We start from the raw sequence: 19,163 nt of genomic DNA, 5'->3' as shown, positions 1-19,163 counted from the left end.
CTCCGTCTTCTCATAGTTCAGTCATTGATGAAAGAAAGTCAACGTGTGTCAGAGATATTTGTAATTTTGTCACCAGCTATCTGTGAGTTCCCTATCTCGCCATGTCTGACCGAGAGGGACGTAGATATTCCATTTATCTCAAGTACGATTGCCTCTGCATCAGAGCTGGACTATTTGTAGCAGCCCATCTCCAATCCTGTCCATCTCCCTTGTGTTCTGCGCTCTATTCTCTTGCAAGGGGCAAAAGAACATATCAGTGAGTGAAGGTGAGGTATTCACCAATAGATGCAGTGCATTCGGTGAGGGTGACTATGATATTGCATAAGGATTGGGGTGAGTGGAAATGATGGATGGGGAAGTGATGAAGTGCATAGAAAAATGAAGGCTGGGTGCAGTGGAGATTTGAGTGGGTGTGACGAGTGATATGATGGAGAATGCTTGGTACGTCAGGGTGTAGGGCAATCAGGAAATGTACTCTCTTCCTGCACAATGCTCCTGCTGCTCACCTCCTCAGCTACCTCCAACCATGCTTACTTGGTGAGAGCAACAGGTTTCCTCCCATTTATGGGGAAATATATGTCCCTCCAGCTCCTGACTGCACCTAGCAGTAATTCCAGCAGTATTGCCAACCCCACCATCGGTGGATTGCGATCACAGAGTGCTTTTACCTTGTACAATGATCATCCAGGTGTGAGCGGGGTGCAGTGCTAACCCAGGCAAGGCAAGACTGATCTCTCCCAGCAACACAGTCAGTTCACCTGTCATCTTTTAAATAGTGCATGCCCCAGGAAGCATTCCAATCTCCGTGGCCAATGTGAGCGACGCTGTCACGCACTGACCAATTGGAGTACTGCCGTACTGTTCAACTCCCGCCCAAGAAAGAAAATAACGAGATTTTGCTGTTGAATTGCGAGTTGGGTTAAATTTTAATTAAAAATCGCGTGTCTTGCATTAATTTGCGAGAGGTGGCATTACTGTTCCAGGGCTGCATCATTCAATCTGGGTGCTGCCCTTGCTCTATGTGCATCCATCGTAAACACATCCTGAAGAAAAAGGAGGCCACATACTGCCTAGAACTCCAAGTCATAGTCAACATCTTCACTGAGGCGTATGAAAACATAGGCCTTACACTAAACATCCATAAGACAAAGGTCCTCCACCAACCTGACCCCGCCACACAGCTCTGCCCCCCCCCCCCCCACCCCCACCCCCGCCCGCCCGCCCAAAGTCATCAAGATCCATGGCGCGGCCCTGGACAACGTGGACCACTTTCCATATTCGGGAGCCTATTATAAGCAAGGGCAGACATCGACGACGAGGTCCATCACCGCCTCCAGTGCGCCAGCGCAGCCTTCAGCCGCCTGAGGAAGAGAGTGTTCGAAGATCAAGTCCTCAAATATGCCACCAAGCTCATAGTCTACAGGGCTGTAATGATACCCGTCCTCCTGTATGGCTCAGAGACGTGGACCATGTACAGTAGACACCTCATCGCTGGAGAAATACCACCAACGATGTCTCTGCAAGATCCTGAAAATCACCTGGGAGGACAGACGCACCAAATTAGCGTCCTCGATCAGGCCAACATTCCCAGCATCGAAGCACCAATCACACTCGACCAGCTCCGTGGGGCAGGCCACGTTGTTCACATGCCTGACACAAGACTCCTAAAGCAAGCGCTGTACTCGGAACTCATACACGGCAAGCGAACCCCAGGTGGGCAGAGGAAACTTTTCAAGGACACCCTCAAAGCCTCCTTGATAAAATGCAACATCCCCACCGACACCTGGGAGTCCCTGGCCAAAGACTGCCCTAAGAGGAGGAAGAACATCCGGGAGGACACTGAACACCTCGAGCCTCATCGCCGAGAGCATGCAGAGAATGAGCGCAGGCAGCAGAAGGAGCATGCGGCAAACCAATCCCACCCAACCTTTCCTTCAACGTCTGTCCCAACTGAGACTGTAATTCCCATATTGGACGGTTCAGTCACCTAAGAACTCACTTTTAGAGTGGAAGCAAGTCTTCCTCGATTTCGAGGAACTGCCTATGATGATGAGATAATAAGAGTCTTGAGGGCCAAAATTGCACACCGCTGGAATCGCGGCTCACCTACCGTGTTTTGAGTGTTTTTACTGGCGCAGTTGATGCGGTGGCATCTTGAGCGAAATTCCACTCTTTGCCTTTTTTTTTTCCAGCGGACCGGAAGTCGATCATAATGGGGTCAAATGTGTGGCGGTGAGCGGAAGCTCGCACACTAGAGGGGCAGAAGTTCGGGCGGGTGGAGTGTCATCAGTGTCGTGCTGATGACGTCATCATGGTGCCGCGTCACCACACCTCTCCCCTTCACTTAAAGGGGAGATCGGTGCAATTCTTTAAGTTTGTTCTACTGGGCCACCAGGGAGGGTTTCAGCTGGGCCAGTGTCCTGGCACCCAAGAGCGGGTGCCAGGCTGCCTGTTGGTGGCCCGGCCGAACCCAGGGGAATAATTGTCGACCCAACATGGCAGTCGGCCGACAAAAATGATAAGATGGCGGCCGCACCGGCCCTTTGATGGGAGCCGCACCGCCATTTTGAGCACGCTCCAAGTGCACCGACAGAAAAAGCTGCCGGTGGCACCGAGCAGTGGGAGGAAGATTTTCTCAACGGAATTTCACGATCTGGTGGGAACATCGGCGGTGCGTGCACTGATAACACACTTAGGATGGATCGGCAGCAGCGGAGCAGTAGGGAGGTAGTGGGTTACCGCCAGGATACTGCAGGAGCGGAATTTTCAAAATGGCAGCCATTCCACTCCGCAGCTCCTTGACAAAGGTATAAATTCTAATGAATCAGGAAAGCTATGTTATTCACATCAGTAGGCTTCACAATTAATCCAGGGTAATTCATGTCCAGACTAATAGAAAATGGTCACCAACCAACTTAATGTGAATTGATGAACCTTGTAGACCAATTTACTAAAAACAAACAGACGTGCTCCTCATTCAGATTGATATAATGTACACAGAAACACATACCCCGTATAATGTATACGTGCAGTATAACTCTCTGTCAGAATGTGAGACCACAAGAACAAGTAGCAGAAGGTGGAAATGTTTTTCCCCTAATTGAAACCAGGTATAATAAAATAAGGTGTCAAATCGGAATACAAATTCCACTGAATCTTAACGCTAAAGTGGTATATGTCTTTGAAGACTATCTTACATGAGGTAAATATCTTACTTCTTTTGAAGTGTTTAAAAATTTGGTGGTATTAGCTGGTTTTATTTATTGCTAAGTTGGTGGCAGCTGTTTCTGGACGCACTGGTCTCGTGCAGCCAGCTCTGTGCCGGATGTAAAACCGTTGTCTCACTGAAGCTAACTGCTGAGTACATCCATTTTAGCAGGTTGTTCCAGATTGCCAGACTTGGGGATTCCTGGCAATTTTCTGGTTGTGTTGCAGCAGGCTATGCCAAACCTATGCTTCTTGTAACCAGTAGTAGAGGTGTGGGTTCTGCAGTATGGCACTAACCTTATTTCTATATAAACCCTAATCATTTCAATATAAAAGATCCGAATGGCACTATTTTGAAGAAGTGAAGGGAAGTCCTCCCTGGTGTCCTGGACTATATTTATCCTTCAACCATCACCAAAAACAGATTATCTGGTCATTATCAGTTTGGAGAAAAATGCAATTTAATTTTTGAATTGCAACAGTAAGATTGCAGTGTTATAGTTGTAGAACCTACCACTATCACTGTACATAAATTAAAATGCTTTTTCAATTTGTTTTGTTTCCTTCAGGTCATTATGTTCGCAGCATCTGTGTGTACGGGTTGGGAGATTTGGAATGGCTTGCTCAAAAGGACAGTTTATTTGCAAACAAATTTGAATTCAACAGCCACCCACTGGTGGCACAGTGCATGGAACAGTGGCTAAGACCAAGGACGCTGTCTCAGTCTGAAGTACCTATTCGCCAAGAATGGCGTATTAAAAAAGGGTGTTTCTTTAACCTTGAAAACAATGACTGCAACATATAGAATCCCTTTGATGTGGTATGCAGATCCTTGACTGTACAGGAAGCGAGGAACAGAAAGAGTTTTCATATCCCAGATTTTTTTTTTTAATTCCTAAAATGAAGCCGCTTTTCTATCAGTGATAGCTAAAACAGAAAATGCTGGAAATACTCAGCAGGTCAGGCAGCATCTGTGGAGAGAAACAGAGTTAATGTTTCAGGTCGATGACCCTTTGTCAGAAGAAACATTAACTCTGTTTCTCTCCCCACAGATGCTGCCTGAGCTGCTGAGTATTTCCAGCATTTTCTGTTTTGGTCTCAGATTCCAGCATCTGCAGTACTTTGCTTTTCTATCAGTGAAGTTAGATTAAAAAAATGTTTTCTCATCTTCCTTTACTTTTTTCTTTAAGATTTAGCTGCTTTCCTTGTGTCTTTTCTCTATCTTTCAGTTTGTATCTCATTGAAAGTTTTATTCTTTCTTCTTTCTCTTAACTTCTTGTCTTCTGTGCTGCACACCATTTATGAGCAAAGCGGATGAATGGATGACCAACTGACCCAAGGTCTCTGCCCCAATACCTTTATACAATCATCTGCTCGAAGAGCAGCCTGGATTTTTCCTCGTTTACTTTCCCCTGCTCAGTGCCTCCTTCGCTTGGTACCCCTGCCTAAGGATGAGAAAGGAAGGTTGCCAACATGGTGGAACTATACATTATTTTCTTTTCACTATAGAATACATTGTAACTATTCCCAAGCAGACAACCAAAGGAACAGGTTGCATCCAAGTTCATGAAACTGGACTACTTGAACGATCAAAATGCACCAAACCATGATGGAATGCATAAAAAATTATTTAGGAGAATCAGACTAGCAACTCCTAGACACAGGATGGTATGAAATAATTGGATTTTGTTCCCTTTTATGAGTATGGTGCATAATCCTAGGAATTATAAACTTGTGAATGTGGTAACTATGGTGGGCAAACATTGGCATGTATTATTAAGACAGCAACTTTAGAACATCCAAGTTAACAAGCATTTATGAATGGAAACTAATGTTTAACATACTTTATTACAATTTTTTGAGGATGTAACAATTGGAGAATGAGGTTAAGAAGCTGGATATTATATAATTTAACTTTTAAAAGTAGGTGATAAGGTTCATAAGATTTATGGTTATAATGAAAGCTGAAACTAAGAGTCATGTAAACTGCAGTATTCATTTTATTGTTAATAGGAAATGGAGGGTATTAATTATTTTCATTCTAATAGGTCACCTGAGACCAAAGAAGGTCTGGTCTTAGAGCCTCTGCTGGTCTAGGTTTTTATGACTATGATGAAAATATTGTAAGAATTATAAGTAGTAATTGAGCAGATAAATCACAGTTAATACTGAAAAATGTAACAGCACTGGGTATTGCTAAAAATAACTGATTACTGGTAAGGAATATATATCTTATATCTTGCATTTATACATCACTTTAATTTAGATAAATGCCCCAAGGCACTTCACAGAAGCATACTTAAATAAAACAGGATGCCAAGCCAAAGAAGGAGCTATCACAAGAGGTGAAGTCAAAGAGATGGGTTTTAAGGTGGGACTTAAAAACAGTGGAAAGAAGCGGAGAGATTTAAGGAGGGAGTTGCAAGAGTGTAAAGCCTAGATGGCTGAAGGCACAGCCACGAATGGTAGGGCGAAAGAAAAGTGGGATGCGTAATACGAACATGCAGACAACGATGGACAATATGCTCAAGTCAGAGAAACACAGAGTTCTTTGTGCTGGAAGAGGAATTGTAGGGCTGGAGGAATTTTCCATATTTTTTTAATAGAGAATTATATTCATTTTAATATTCTAGGATGTACATATTACTTCATATGGGAGAATATATCCCATTGAGGTGGAGAAAAAAACTAAAGGTTAATCATGTATATTATGGTAAACTTAACAAAATAATGTAGTTGTTACTTGTTTCATTACTGTTTTGAGTCTAGAATTACTATTGCTGATTATTAGTTTTAGATTCATCTGGGCTATTTTAATGCAGGTGTTAGCTTATTTATTTTAAACATAAGAACATAAGAAATAGGAACAGGAGTAGGCCATATGGCTCCTTGAGCCTGCTCCGCCATTCAATAAGATCATGGCTGACCTGATCATGGGCTTAGCTCCACTTCCCCGCCCACTCCCCTTAACCCCTTATCCCCTTATCGTTTAAGAAACTGTTAACACCTCTGTTAAGATCGCAGACAAGGGGATGTTGTACAGATATATTAAGTGTTCAGCTGCTAGTATTCCAAAATGAATCACTGATGATATAATATAGCTCTTAATAACACTAATTGTCCCAAAGCTTTACGATCTTAATCAACAGGTAGGTGTCTGCCTGGACCTTGCGTGCTTTTCCACCTTTTGTTTTTCAAACCAGATCTGAAGTACCCTTTAGATGTACACTATATATGATAATGAATAAGAATTAAACAGAGTAGCCCAGCTTTTCTGATTGACATATTTTGTGGCCAACACTAATTCGATTTATTTTAAATGGGACACCACCGGCATTAAAATAACACTGATTGGAAAATCCAGGCCAATGTCAAAATGTATGTGGAAGATATATTGATGTGGACTAACCAGAACACTTTCTTTAAACTGTATTCATATTTAGCCTCCAAAAATAAAAAGTGGGGAAATTTGTACACCCTGATAGGCCTTCCATTACACGCTTGATTTTAAGATATGAATCACTTACTAAATGTACTTTAATAAGCAATTGTTTCGTATTTAAGACTTGCTAGAATATGTAATAAATTGCTAATAGTGAGTTATAGTTTCCATCCACAAATCATTGGCTTCTTAGAAACCATTTTCTCTCTATACTTGTCAGTGGTGCACAATTCAGACTAAATGTTTAATTATATTGTATTTTAATTAATTTTAAATAGGTAATTTTTTAAATTATGTTTGTGATTTTTATGTGATCCCCATTCATGCTTATGGGGAATCTGTACGTATGGAAACCCCATAAGCATGAATGGGGTTCCTCTTTCTTTCATTGGTCCACGTGATCCCAGGCACGTTTGCAAGCCGCCTGTGCCCCCGGGTATATGTGGGCCTCTACACATGTCTATGGATAGAGGCCCAGGAGCGCGAGTCTCCGTGGATTCAGGACCACCAGGTAGGTTCGTAGATTTTTTGACGTATGGAGGCATCCGCCCACGGGAAGCCTCCGACTGCAAATTCAGGCCCGTTTTTTTTGGCAATTTAACTAAATATAAGATCAAAGTATTATCGAAAAATAAAGACAGTGTGACTTTAAAATGGGTACTATTATGTCTGTGTGCCCTGGTTCAATTATCTCTTGCCTTCTACCCTCACTTCCCCTGAGGACTGCACGTGGTCTTCACTACGAGAGATTGACTAGATTTTACTATGATAATCTTGTGAAGATTTTTTTTAAAGTTGGGAATACAGTAAAACTACACTTTTTTTTATTGAGAAAAGCCACACATTTAAAATATTATGGATTATCTAGTGTAATTAATATTGGACAGTGAATTGCAGAACTTACTGCATGAGTCAGGTTAAGCTTTCATTCAAGATTGACTTAAGGCAAAATTTATCATTGAAGACTACCATATCTACAGGTATCTGTATATTTTACAGGAACGAGGCAGGAAATAAAATATGAATGACAAATAAAGCAAGAAAAATAAAACAAAATGTGTGCATGTATAGGTGCACATACAGTATCTAACATACCCATGTAAATTTCTTTTACTGGTATTAATGGAATGTCCAGAATTGCAAATGGAGTTGCTGCACTAAATCAACACTATCTGGAATTGTGACATTGGTCCCAGCACAAGTAGTGTGTGTGTTCAAATAAACCATTATAAATGGCAAGAGTGACCTTCTAATAAGTCAGTAACAGGCTCTGACCTCATCTCCCCATTATTAGCATGCAACACCGCTTGCTCTTGCATTGCGTCTTTAACAGAAATATGTCCCAAGGTTCTTCACATAGGTGTAATCAACAAAGAAGGAGACATGAGAAGGGGTAATCAAAAGCTTGGTCAAAGAGGTGGGTTTTAAGATTTGCCTTATAGAAGGGAGGGAAGGTGGAGAGTCAGAGGGGTTTACGGAGGGAATTCGAGAGCATTGGGCCTAGACGGCTGAAGGAATAGCCAATGGTAGGACAAATGGAGGGGGGATGTACATAGTTGGAGGAACAGAGACCACGGGGGTAAGGGAGCAGTTGTAGGACTGGAGGAAGTTATAGAGAATAGGGTGGGTGAGGCATTGAAGTGAATTAAACATAAGGCTGAAGCATTTAAATTTGAGAATTGGGGGCCAATGTAGGTCACTGAAGACATGCTGATAGGTGAGCGGGGCTTAGTGTGGGATAGGATATGGGCAGCAGAGTTTTGGATGAGATAAAGTTTACAGAAGGTGAAAGATGGGAGTCCACTAAGAGAACATAGGAAAAGTTGAATCTGGAAGTGCAAAAACGTGAATGAGGGTTTTGGCAGTAGATGGGCTGAGATAGAGACAGAGGCAGATAATATACCGGAAATGGAAGTTTTTATGATGGAAAGGGTATGGGATTGGAAGCTCAGCTTGGAATCGAATACAACGGTGAGATTATGAACTGTCCAGTTCAGCCTGAGACAGTTACTGCTGATAAACCCTGGCCTAGATTTTCCAGTTAATGTTATTTTAATGATGTTTAGATATTGCCAATTGGAAATCTAGCCTCGTACAGAAAATTGCCACGTGCAGTGACATGCAAAGCAGGTAAGTTAATTATCTCTGCACTGCACGATGGGCTGTGTTATTTCACCTAGGTTTTGCAGTGAGAAAAAAAAAGTATATATTGAGTCAACAGATAGATGTACCTAAAGGCTACTATGTATGAAATCATTTTACGGTGAAAGGACATGTAGATTGGAGAAGTACGCAAGTCCAAATTAGCAATGCCGAATAACTTTTAATTTTGTAAAGAACGAGAATGCATTATATTCACATTTCTCGTATGTAGTGTTTAAATACTATCATCCGTAATTTGCGGTCAGCGGTGAAGCAACAGCGTTCGCTGCTGGCCGCGAAGAAAGCTAGAAAGCTTCCCACAAAAATCTCTTGATCTCTGGTGAGAAGTTCGGCTTTTCTGATGTTCCTTGAGATCAGTCTAATTTAATGGGGAATCCCTAGCGTGAGCTGCTGTGGCATCAATAAGCAGCCAATCACGATGCAGAATTCTCACAGACCGGGAACCAGGAAGTGAAGAAGCTCCTTTTATTCCAACTTATTAAAAAGATTAGAGAGAGGGAAACAAAAGATTGGGGCGATCATATAGAGAAAAGGTAAACCTGAAATAAATATGAACAAGCTTCAAAAATTAATTTTTTTTTTAAAGTTTCTTTTTAAAAAAAAAATTGTGATTTTATTAAAATAGAGAAATTTGACACTCCACAAAATTAAATTAGGTTTTCAGAGCCATAATCTTTGTTTAGCAGTCAACACGCTGTTAAAACCCCAGTTACACCTTATCCAACAAGATCTACCTTTTAATAAGGTATTTAACAGTGATTGATTACCGCAGAAAAGCCAACATTTTCATCAGTTTCGCTGATTAAGCAGATGCCAGCTATGGGGGAGAGGGGTGCAACACAGCCAGTGTCCGAGCAGTGAATTACTGACTGCAACTTCAGGTTTTCCATGTTAAGCATGCACTAAATCCTAAAATTGAGATAATTTTAAAAGGGACAATAACTGTGAACACATTTCGTTCGCTATTATCCACCACAAATTCTGAGCCTATATGAATCACTTAGTTCTTAAAATAGTTTCCTTACACCTTTATAAGTCATAACAATATAAGAAAAATGAGTTCCCTTTTAATCAAAATTTGCCTGTATCAAGGCCCTAAAATCCACCTTTTCTTGTGAACTTGAACAGTTAAATATTATTTATATGCTTCAATTTAGTACCTAAACTTTCTGTAGATTGAGGAAATTGTGCCTGAGCTTTCCTGCCGTTGTTTTTTGAATAGGGAGACATTATTCAAAGTCCCACCTCTTTCAGACATGAATCTAATTTGCATAAGTTACTGCTGCTAATTAATCAGGTGGAATTATTTTTATTAATGTACGACATAGTATATTGAACGATTTTCCATATTCCATAGTATATGAACGATTTTCCACTTTCACGGACTATCAGGGAAAACACTGACAGTATGGTAATATTGAGTTTGCTCACTTGTGGACTCCATTCTGTATTCTATAGATCTTCAAATATTTTGTTCACATTGCACTTGTACAATGATGTTTTAAAAATAAAACAAAAATGGAAACCTAATTTTATTTTAATTTAGCTTCAATGTGGATTTATTACAAGTACTGAGGGTGTTTTAATGATTCTTCATAGGTTACATGAATTGTCTCTCCCTTTAAGTAACTGGCTGCCATTTTGAAACTCCCCTCGTAATATGCTTTGAATTTACAGAACTCAGATTGGCATATATACTAATGATATTGATATAAGCATATATATATACATACACTGGCTGCTTACGTATTAGCACTGGGTGCTTACAGCACAGAAAGGGCCCATTGTGACTGCCGGCCGAAAAAGAGCTATCTCGCCTAATCCCACTTTCCAGCTCATAATCTGTAGCCCTGTAGGTTACGGCACACCAAGTGTATATCCAAGTACTTTTTAAATGCAATGAGGGTTTCTACCTCTACCACCATTTCAGGCAGTGAGTTCCAGACCCACAGCACCCTCTGGGTGTTAAAACTTCTCAACTTCCCTCTAATCCTTCTACCAATTACTTTAAATCCATTCCCCCTGGTTATTGACCTCTCTGCTAAGGGAAATAGGTCCTTCTAACAACTCTATCCAGGCCCCTCATGATTTTAAACTCCTCAATTAAGTCTCCCCTCAGCCTCCTCTGTTCAAAAGAAAACAACCCCAGCCAATCCAATCTTTCCTCATAGCTAAAATTCTCCAGTCCTAGCAACATCTTCATAATTTCCTCTGAACCCTTTTAGAGCAATCACATCTTTCCTGTAATGTGGTGACCAGAACTATGCAGTATTCTAGCTCTGGCCTAATTAGTATTTTATACAGTTCAAGCATAAACACTTGACTCTTAGTGGGCTTTATTTTTGCCACCATTGGGTGCTGTTTTTTTGGAGCAATCTTGATTTTGCAACTTTTCTCAAAGTTTGTACGCCGGTGGTGATTGTCAGCGCTGGATTTTTTGTACGACGGATCTTTTGGCGCAGGTCTGGGTGAAAACTGATTTCCGCACCGTTTTTGGCCATTTAACCGATTTTCGCTTTCGCCAACACCAACATGATTTTTCAGGGCGGCGCACAGTGGTTTTAAGTACCGATCGGAAAAGCCCTTCGTTAACTTAAGGAATACGGCGCTGAGTATATTTGAGTTGTGGGAACAAGGGAAGAAGACAATTTAAAACACACATTCATGATGATTTTTGCAGAGAACTCGGAAAGTTAATTTTTCCCACAGAATGTTTTTGAGAATGGGCAAATTGCGACTCCACCCCACCACTGAATCTCTGCTCACGGGATTCCAAGCACGGGTCGGAGGAGTGCCAGTTTTTGACCTTTCTCGGTATATCTCTGACACCTTCCTTGGCGAAGATAAAAATAGAACTTTTTAAGAGGGTCCTTCTGCTGTGGTGGCCACACACAAACACACACATATTAGTCACATTTACAAATGTAATTGCAGTGCATAAATAAAAACATTACTTACAGTAACTGCTTGGCCAAGGTCCTGCCACTTTTTGAGCTGCGTGCCGCTTCTCGGGGTCATAGCCACTGCATTAAACTCTTCTGCAACTTGGTCCCAAAGTTTTGCTAGTAGAGAGGGTTTCAGTTTATTTTGTCCCTTTGTTCTCAAGCATATCCCATTTCCTCTGAATTATGTCTACCAGGGGCTCAAATTCTTGTGCTAGAATTCTCTTGGCCCTTCCCCCTTGTCCTTGTCCTTCCCTGAGATCCATCTTCTGCAATCTAAAATTTAACGGTCCAGCTCCGATCCTGATGTGTTCCCACAAGTTGCTGATCCAGACCAGGAAGTTCACTGTGGATGCGTGGACCCACTCGTTACTTGGAAAAAGGTTTTTTTTGTACCGGCGCATGCTCACTGACTTTTCAGTGCACATTTGAAGCTCTACCCCCTAGATTTAACTTTGGGTACCGCAGCGGCAAATTATTTTACTTTGGCGAAAATTGTATTTTTTTTGCAGTGCAAACGGGCACAAAAAAAATTGGCTGTACATCCTGCTGGGCGGCAAAAATCGACAAAGGGGAAAATACAGCCCTTAGTCTGTGAAGTTTGGCATGGTTGCAGCACCCAAACCAGTTGTGATGTGAAAATACTTGCCAGAATCAGTGCTTATTGCCTGCAAGTAAACATATCATTGCCACTTGTGGTAAAGTTGTCCATGGTGTATGAAGGGTTAAACCAGCTCTTGCTGCACATTGTTCAGCTTTGTGTGGGTTGGTAATAGGCAAGGTCTTTGAGGATCTTGACATAATCCACACATTACAGGCATGTACTAGAGTGAAAGAACTCAACCATAGAACTGCACAGCCTTTTTTTTTGGAAGGCATCATGTCATGTTTGTAACTACAATGTAACACCACTGTATTACATTCAACTTAGATGCACACCTTGACCACAGAGGGAGAACTTGTGGGAGACACTCCTTACCTGATCACACAGGTATATAAAGGGAGGTCCCACGCAGGGTCATCACTTCTGGAGTCCTGTAATAAAAAGTTAAGGCCACAGAGTGGCCTTGTCCTTGGAATGTGCCTCGTGTGATTTCATGCTGTAGAGTAAGGACTTTACATTGGCGACGAGAAACGGGAATTCACGACCCACGAGAATGGCCACCGGTAGCACAGAGGAACGGTACTGTGTTGGGGAAGACTGGGACGATTTTGTCGAGAGGCTTCAGCAAAGTTTCGTTACTAAAGTCGGGCTGGGGGATGCAGCGGCCGACAAGCGATGGGCCAAAGACTTATGCGCTCATGAAGGACTTACTGGCACCCGAAAAGCCATCGGACAAAACCTTTGAAGAGCTTAGCAAATTAATCGGGGAGCACGTCAAACCGGTGAGCAGCATACACAAGACTCGACACAGATTCTACACCCACCGACGTCGTGAAGGACAGAGTATACCGAACTTTGTAGCGGACCTCCGATGTTTGGCCAGCCTCTGTAAGTTCACAGACGCCTGCAGTGGGGAGATGCTAAGGGACTTCTTTAGCGAGGGTATCGGTCATGCAGGAATTTTTCGCAAGTTAATTGAGACCAAGGACTTGACCTTGGAAGCGGCAGCGTTGTTAGCTCAAACTTTCATGGCGGGGAGGAAGAGACAAAAATGATTTACGCGCGCAATTCTGCCTCTAATGCGGCGATGGATCAGGGAGTCAACATCATCAATGCTACTCAGAGCCCCGCAGGTAGGCAGGGGTAGTCTGACATTTACCAGGCAGCAATAGATCCCAGAGCAGGACCTCAACAGAGACAATGGCAGGCTGAACGGACGTTCACGCTATCACAGCGGACAATGCGGTCCGGGATGGGGCCATTGACACCCACTAATAGGGTACTTAAGAGCAGTCAAAGGGACAGTCAGCACGGAACTCCTGGCCATAGTCCTTTTGTCCCCAACAATGGAAACTTTAACTCATGCTGGAGGTGTGGGCGAAAACACTCAGCCAGATCTTGCAGATTCCAACAGTTTGTCTGCAGAAACTGCAATCTCAGTGGCCATTTAGCTCGAATGTGCAGAAAACCTGAAACCAGACTAATATATGAGGCAGATGGACCAGAAGAGGGTTCTGTGAGGCAGGATGACTTTTGGGGCAAATTGATGGACGCTGAGGTTCGGCGGGTCCATGCGGCGAATATTCACAGTTCATACACCAAAACGCCACACATGATGATGAGGGTTTTGTTGAACGGTATCCTAGTACGCATGGAGCTGACACTGGAGCCAGCCAGTCACTTATGGACAATCAGCAATTTGAAAAGCTATGGCCACTCAAAGCCAGTAGACTGAAATTAGAACGTATTGAGATACAATTACGGACTTACACCAAAGAAGTCATTCCGGTGCTAGGCAGTGCAATGATGGCTGTCACACACAATGGGTTAGTGAACCAGCTGCCACTCTGGATTGTCCCAGGCAATGGTCCCGCACTATTGGGGAGGAGCTGGTTAGCCGAGATGAACTGGAAATGGGGGGATGTTCACGCAATGTCCTCGGTGGAGCGAAGTTCGTGCTCACAAGTCCTACAACAATTCGAGTCACTATTCCAACCGGGTGTCGGGACTTTCAAAGGCACTAAAGTAGTGATACACATCACCCCGGACGCTAGGCCAGTGCACCACAAAGCCAGAGCGGTGCCGTATGTGATAGTGGAAAAAAATCGAGAGCGAATTGGACTGGCTGTTGCGAGAGGGCATCACCTCACCTGTTGAATTCAGTGACTGGGCGAGCCCCATTGTTCCCGTTCTAAAAGCGGATGGCTCTGTCAGGATCTGTGGCGACTACAAGGCCACCATCAATCGGGTGTCCCTACAAGACCAATACCCGCTTCCCAAGAGCAGAGGACCTCTTCGCCACGCTGGCAGGCAGCAAGCTGTTCACCAAGTTGGACCTCACTTCAGCCTATATGACCCAGGAATTGGCCGACGAATCCAAACTACTGACCACCATCACTACGCACAAGGGACTGTTTGCGTATAACAGGTGCCCGTTTGGCATTCAATCAGCGGCCGCGATTTTTCAACGTAACATGGAAAGCCTGCTTAAATCCATTCTGAGAACGATCGTATTCCAGGACGACATCCTCATCACGGGTCGAGACACCGAGGAACACCTCCACAACCTGGAGGAGGTGCTACACCGACTGGACCGGCTAGGCCTGCGACTCAAGAAGTATAAATGTGTGTTCTTAGCTCCCGAGGTTGAGTTTCTGGGCAGGAGGGTTGCTGCAGATGGGATTCGGCCCTGCAACACATCGGAGCTGCGTTCATTCCTGGGACTGTTGAACTATTTTGGGAACTTTCTGCTGAACTTGAGCACGTTGTTGGAGCTGCTACACGTGCTCCTGCGTAAGGGTTGCGATTGGTTTTGGGGGGACTGTCAGGAACGAGCTTTTGATCGGGCGCAAAACCTACTTTGTTCAAACAAGTTGTTGAACCTGAACGACCCCTGTAAATGTTTAGTTCTGACATGTGATGCATCGTCCTATGGGGTTGCGTGCGTATTGCAGCAGGGTAATGCTGAGGGTCAGCTACAACCTGTGGCTTATGTCTCCAGGTCGCGCGCCCAAGCAGAACGGGGCTATGGGATGGTTGAGAAGGAAGCGCTTGCATGTGTCTATGGTGTAAAAAAAATGCATCAGTACCGCTTCGGTAGGAAGTTTGAATTAGAGACGGACCACAAGCCACTCACATCCCTGTTGTCAGTCAGCAAGGCTGTCAATGCCAACACATCAGCTCGCATACAGTGGTGGGCTCTCATGCTAGCAGCTTATGATTACTCTATCCGGCACCGGCCCGGCACTGAAAACTGCGCTGAGGCGCTCAGCAGGCTCACTGGTCACCACCAAGGGGGCAGCTGAGCAAAGCGCTGAGATGGTCATGGCTGTCGATGCCTTTGACAGTGCAGGTTCCCCCATCACAGACCGCCAGATCAAAATCTGGACAAACAGAGATCCCCTCCTATCCCTTATTAAGAAATGTGTCCTGACTGGGGATTGGGCGCCCGCACACGGAGCATGCCCTGAGGAGGTCAGACCGTTCCACATCCAAGCTCTCCATCCAAGCCGACTGCCTACTATGGGGCAGTCGGGTAGTCATGCCCCAGAAGGGCAGGGAGGCATTCATCAGGAAACTCCACAGCGAGCACCCAGGCATTGTGATGATGAAGGCGATTGCCTGGTCACACGTTTGGTGGCCTGGAATTGATTCCGACCTGGGACACTGTTCGCAGGTGCACGATCTGTGCCTAACTGGGTAATGCTCCCAGGGAGGCCCCGCTCAGCCCGTGGCCCTCTCCCACCAAGCCATGGTCACGCATTCACGTTGACGACATGGGCCCGTTCATGGGGAAGATGTTCCTCATTGTAGTAGATGCGTACTCGAAATGGATCAAGTGCATCTTTCTGAATTCATGCACATCATCCACCACCGTGGAAAGCCTCCATGCGATCTTTGCAACCCATGGCTTGCCGGACATCCTGTTTAGTGATAATGGCCCATGTTTCACGAACTATGAATTCCGGGAGTTTATGTCAGGCAATGGCATCAACCACATCAGGACTGCGCCGTTCAAGCCGGCCTCCAATGGCCAGGCGGAAGGGGCAGTCCAAATCATTAAGCAAGGTATGCTCAGGATTCAAGGACCCTCCCTACAATGCCGCCTATCGCGCTTCCTGCTGGCCTATAGATCCCGCCCGCACTCGCTCACGGGGGTCCCGCCCGCAGAGCTACTCATGAAACGGACACTCAAAATTCGGTTGTCCCTCATCCACCCAGTCCTGACCGACATAGTTGAGGGCAAGTGCAAGTCACAAAACGAGTACCATGACCGTAATTCAAGTGGGAGATATATAGAAATAAATGATCCTGTATTCGTCCTCAATCACGCCATGGGGCCCAAATGGCTTGAGGGTACTGTAATTGGCAAAGAGGGGAATAGGGTCATCATGGTAAAACTCAACAATAGCCAGATATGCCGTAAGCATCTGGACCAAGTAAAAAAAGAGGTTCAGCATGGACATGGAGGAACCTGAAGAAGACTATGAGATGGAGTTCACACTACCGCCCGCGAACGTGTAACAAGAACAATCAGAAGAATGCACAGTCCCTGAGGTCAGCCCGGACAGGCCGGAATCACCACAGGTAACAGACACTCGTCACTGTCCAACAACCAGAGCCCCAACTGCGGCGCTCCATGAGGGAGCATAGACCACCTGAAAGACTAAACCTATGATCCCAGTAAGACTTTGGGGGGGGGGGGGGGGGGGAAGGTGAAGTCATGTTTGTAACTACAATGTAACACCACTGTATTACTGTATACACTCAACTTAGATGCACACCTTGACCACAGGGGGCGAACTTGTGGGAGACACTCCTTACCTGATCACACAGGTATATAAAGGGAGGTCCCACGCAGGGTCATCACTTCTGGAGTCCTGTAATAAAGAGTTAAGGTCACAGAGTGGCCATGTCCTTGGAATGTGCCTCATGTGGTTTCATGCTGTAGAGTAAGGACTTTACACACCATACCCCTAAAAATGCTTTGAAAGAACTGCCACTCACAACTCAACCTTGTGTGTTTTTACGTACAAGGCTGGTGACAAACTATTGATATACAATTGTACTGAAAGAAAATATAAGACATGTTGGCTGCTTTGGTGTCTAGGGATGTTGGACTGGAACCTGTGATATCTTTTGAATCATTTGCCGGAATTTTGCTGGTGCTGAGAGGGCAGGTTCGGAGGCGGGTCCACTGTCAAAATATAAAAGATTGACAGCGGGTCGACAGCACCAACAACAGCACCAACCTTCTCTGCAATCACCTGATGCTGCACAGTACACAGGGCATCAGCACCTGACCACATTGCTGCCCAGGATGCCAGGGATAGCCTCACTTTGGCCAGATTTACTTCACTGGACGCTGTACACCCTGACTGCCACATGATGCACCAGGTTGGCACCACCCCACACCAACACTATAAAGCATCCCTACAATGCCCAAGCCATTTCTGTCACACTCATCACCATTGCGGGGGATAAAGCTACATCTCACCATTCACTACAACTCACTAAGCCACTTCCAAAGGTGCACACAAATCTGTCCAAGAATGCACAGGGTTGAAAATAAAGATTTCAATGTTTGACAACACATTAACAGAAACTTTGGCTAAAACACCCAAGTCCCTCCCCTTGTTTGTTGTTAGTTGGTATGATTGGAAAAGGATGAGGGTGAGATAGGGATGGATGGAGGTGCAAGGTAAGTTGGTGTAAGTAAGGATGTGCAGGAGTAGGGTAGGGAAGGCATAGTGATGGAGATGTGATGAGTGGCACAGCAGAATGAGGTTGAGTGTGGCTTTGCAGAAATGTTTTGTGATCTACTAAGATCATTGAAAGGTTTGCGCCATTGCTGCGAGATCCTCCTGACGACATCCCTGCTTGTGCCCTCCTGGGGAGATCTCTTCCGCCCATTGGAAGGGAAGAGAACCTCCCTGCATGCTGTGACTTCCTCCGTAAGCCTGGGTGCAGCCGTACACCTCTGTGCAGTGCTTGTCAGTGTTTGCAGCACCTCAATGCTGCAGAACATTGATTTTGACAGTTGTGCTGTCAATGTGGTCATGGTCCCTTTAAGGAAACTGGCTGATGACGTGTCATCAAATGACATCATCAGACCCACTTCATTTTAATTGGCCAGGTACCTCGTGAGGCGGGCTTAACAAGCCCCATCACTGGAAGATTATTTTCACAGAGTGGGATGGAGCCAGGAGTAGGGTTGCAACCCACTACCAACCCCGGCTGCACTGAATCCACCTTGGTAGACAAAATCGCGACCTTTGTCCTCATCTGCACTTAGGTGATGTATGATATATCTTTAGCAGAAATGGATTGAGAGTTATATTGATGCCGGGAGATTTATTGGGATTAGTTTAGCTTTTGAGTTCTCCTCCATTAACCAACTCAATTAACAGGAATAAAATACAATGCTGCTTGAGTACTATTTAATCCTTAGTCCACCACAGACATATCAAGGACCAAACAGGACAAAAGTGAATATGTTATTAAGTACTTTATTTGATTGCTACTGTACTAGCAAGGAAGAACTCCAGAGGAGTGCCAAGCTGCCAGAGCAGTGCTCTGTGCCCCCTCCCCCCATCTACAGACAGGTACCTCACTTTAGCAAACATTTGTTTCTTAGAACAGTATGTAACAGAACCTACAAGGGAGCAAGCCATCTTGGATCTGGTCCTGTGTAATGAGACAGGAAAAATAAACGATCTCCTCGTAAAAGATCCTCTCGGAATGAGTGATCACAATATGGTTGAATTTGTAATACAGATTGAGGATGAGGAAGTTGTATCAGAAA

General features: G+C 44.4%; 1 protein-coding gene across 4 annotated transcripts in view; it reads left to right on the top strand.

The window, feature by feature from the left end:
• The window catches only part of LOC139264356 (N-acetyllactosaminide beta-1,6-N-acetylglucosaminyl-transferase-like), a 90,717-nt gene that overhangs the window by 21,867 nt on the left and 49,687 nt on the right, over positions 1-19,163 (top strand). The window contains exon 3 of one of the 4 annotated variants that reach the window (XM_070880660.1): positions 5,474-10,329. The exons of 1 other annotated variant lie outside the window; for it this stretch is intronic. In XM_070880660.1, coding sequence (XP_070736761.1) covers positions 5,474-5,514 — 41 coding nt within the window. In that variant the 3' untranslated portion in view covers positions 5,515-10,329. Of the gene's footprint in view, positions 1-3,776; positions 4,110-4,518; positions 10,330-19,163 lie in introns of those variants that run through there. 2 more of the 4 variants (XM_070880661.1, XM_070880659.1) reach the window with 2 other exon arrangements.

Source organism: Pristiophorus japonicus, chromosome 5 (assembly GCF_044704955.1).
Source record: "Pristiophorus japonicus isolate sPriJap1 chromosome 5, sPriJap1.hap1, whole genome shotgun sequence".
In the NCBI taxonomy this organism is placed as follows: Eukaryota; Metazoa; Chordata; class Chondrichthyes; family Pristiophoridae; genus Pristiophorus; species Pristiophorus japonicus.
Note: the sequence above shows the minus strand (reverse complement) of the source record. Positions and strands in the feature narration are given on the sequence as shown.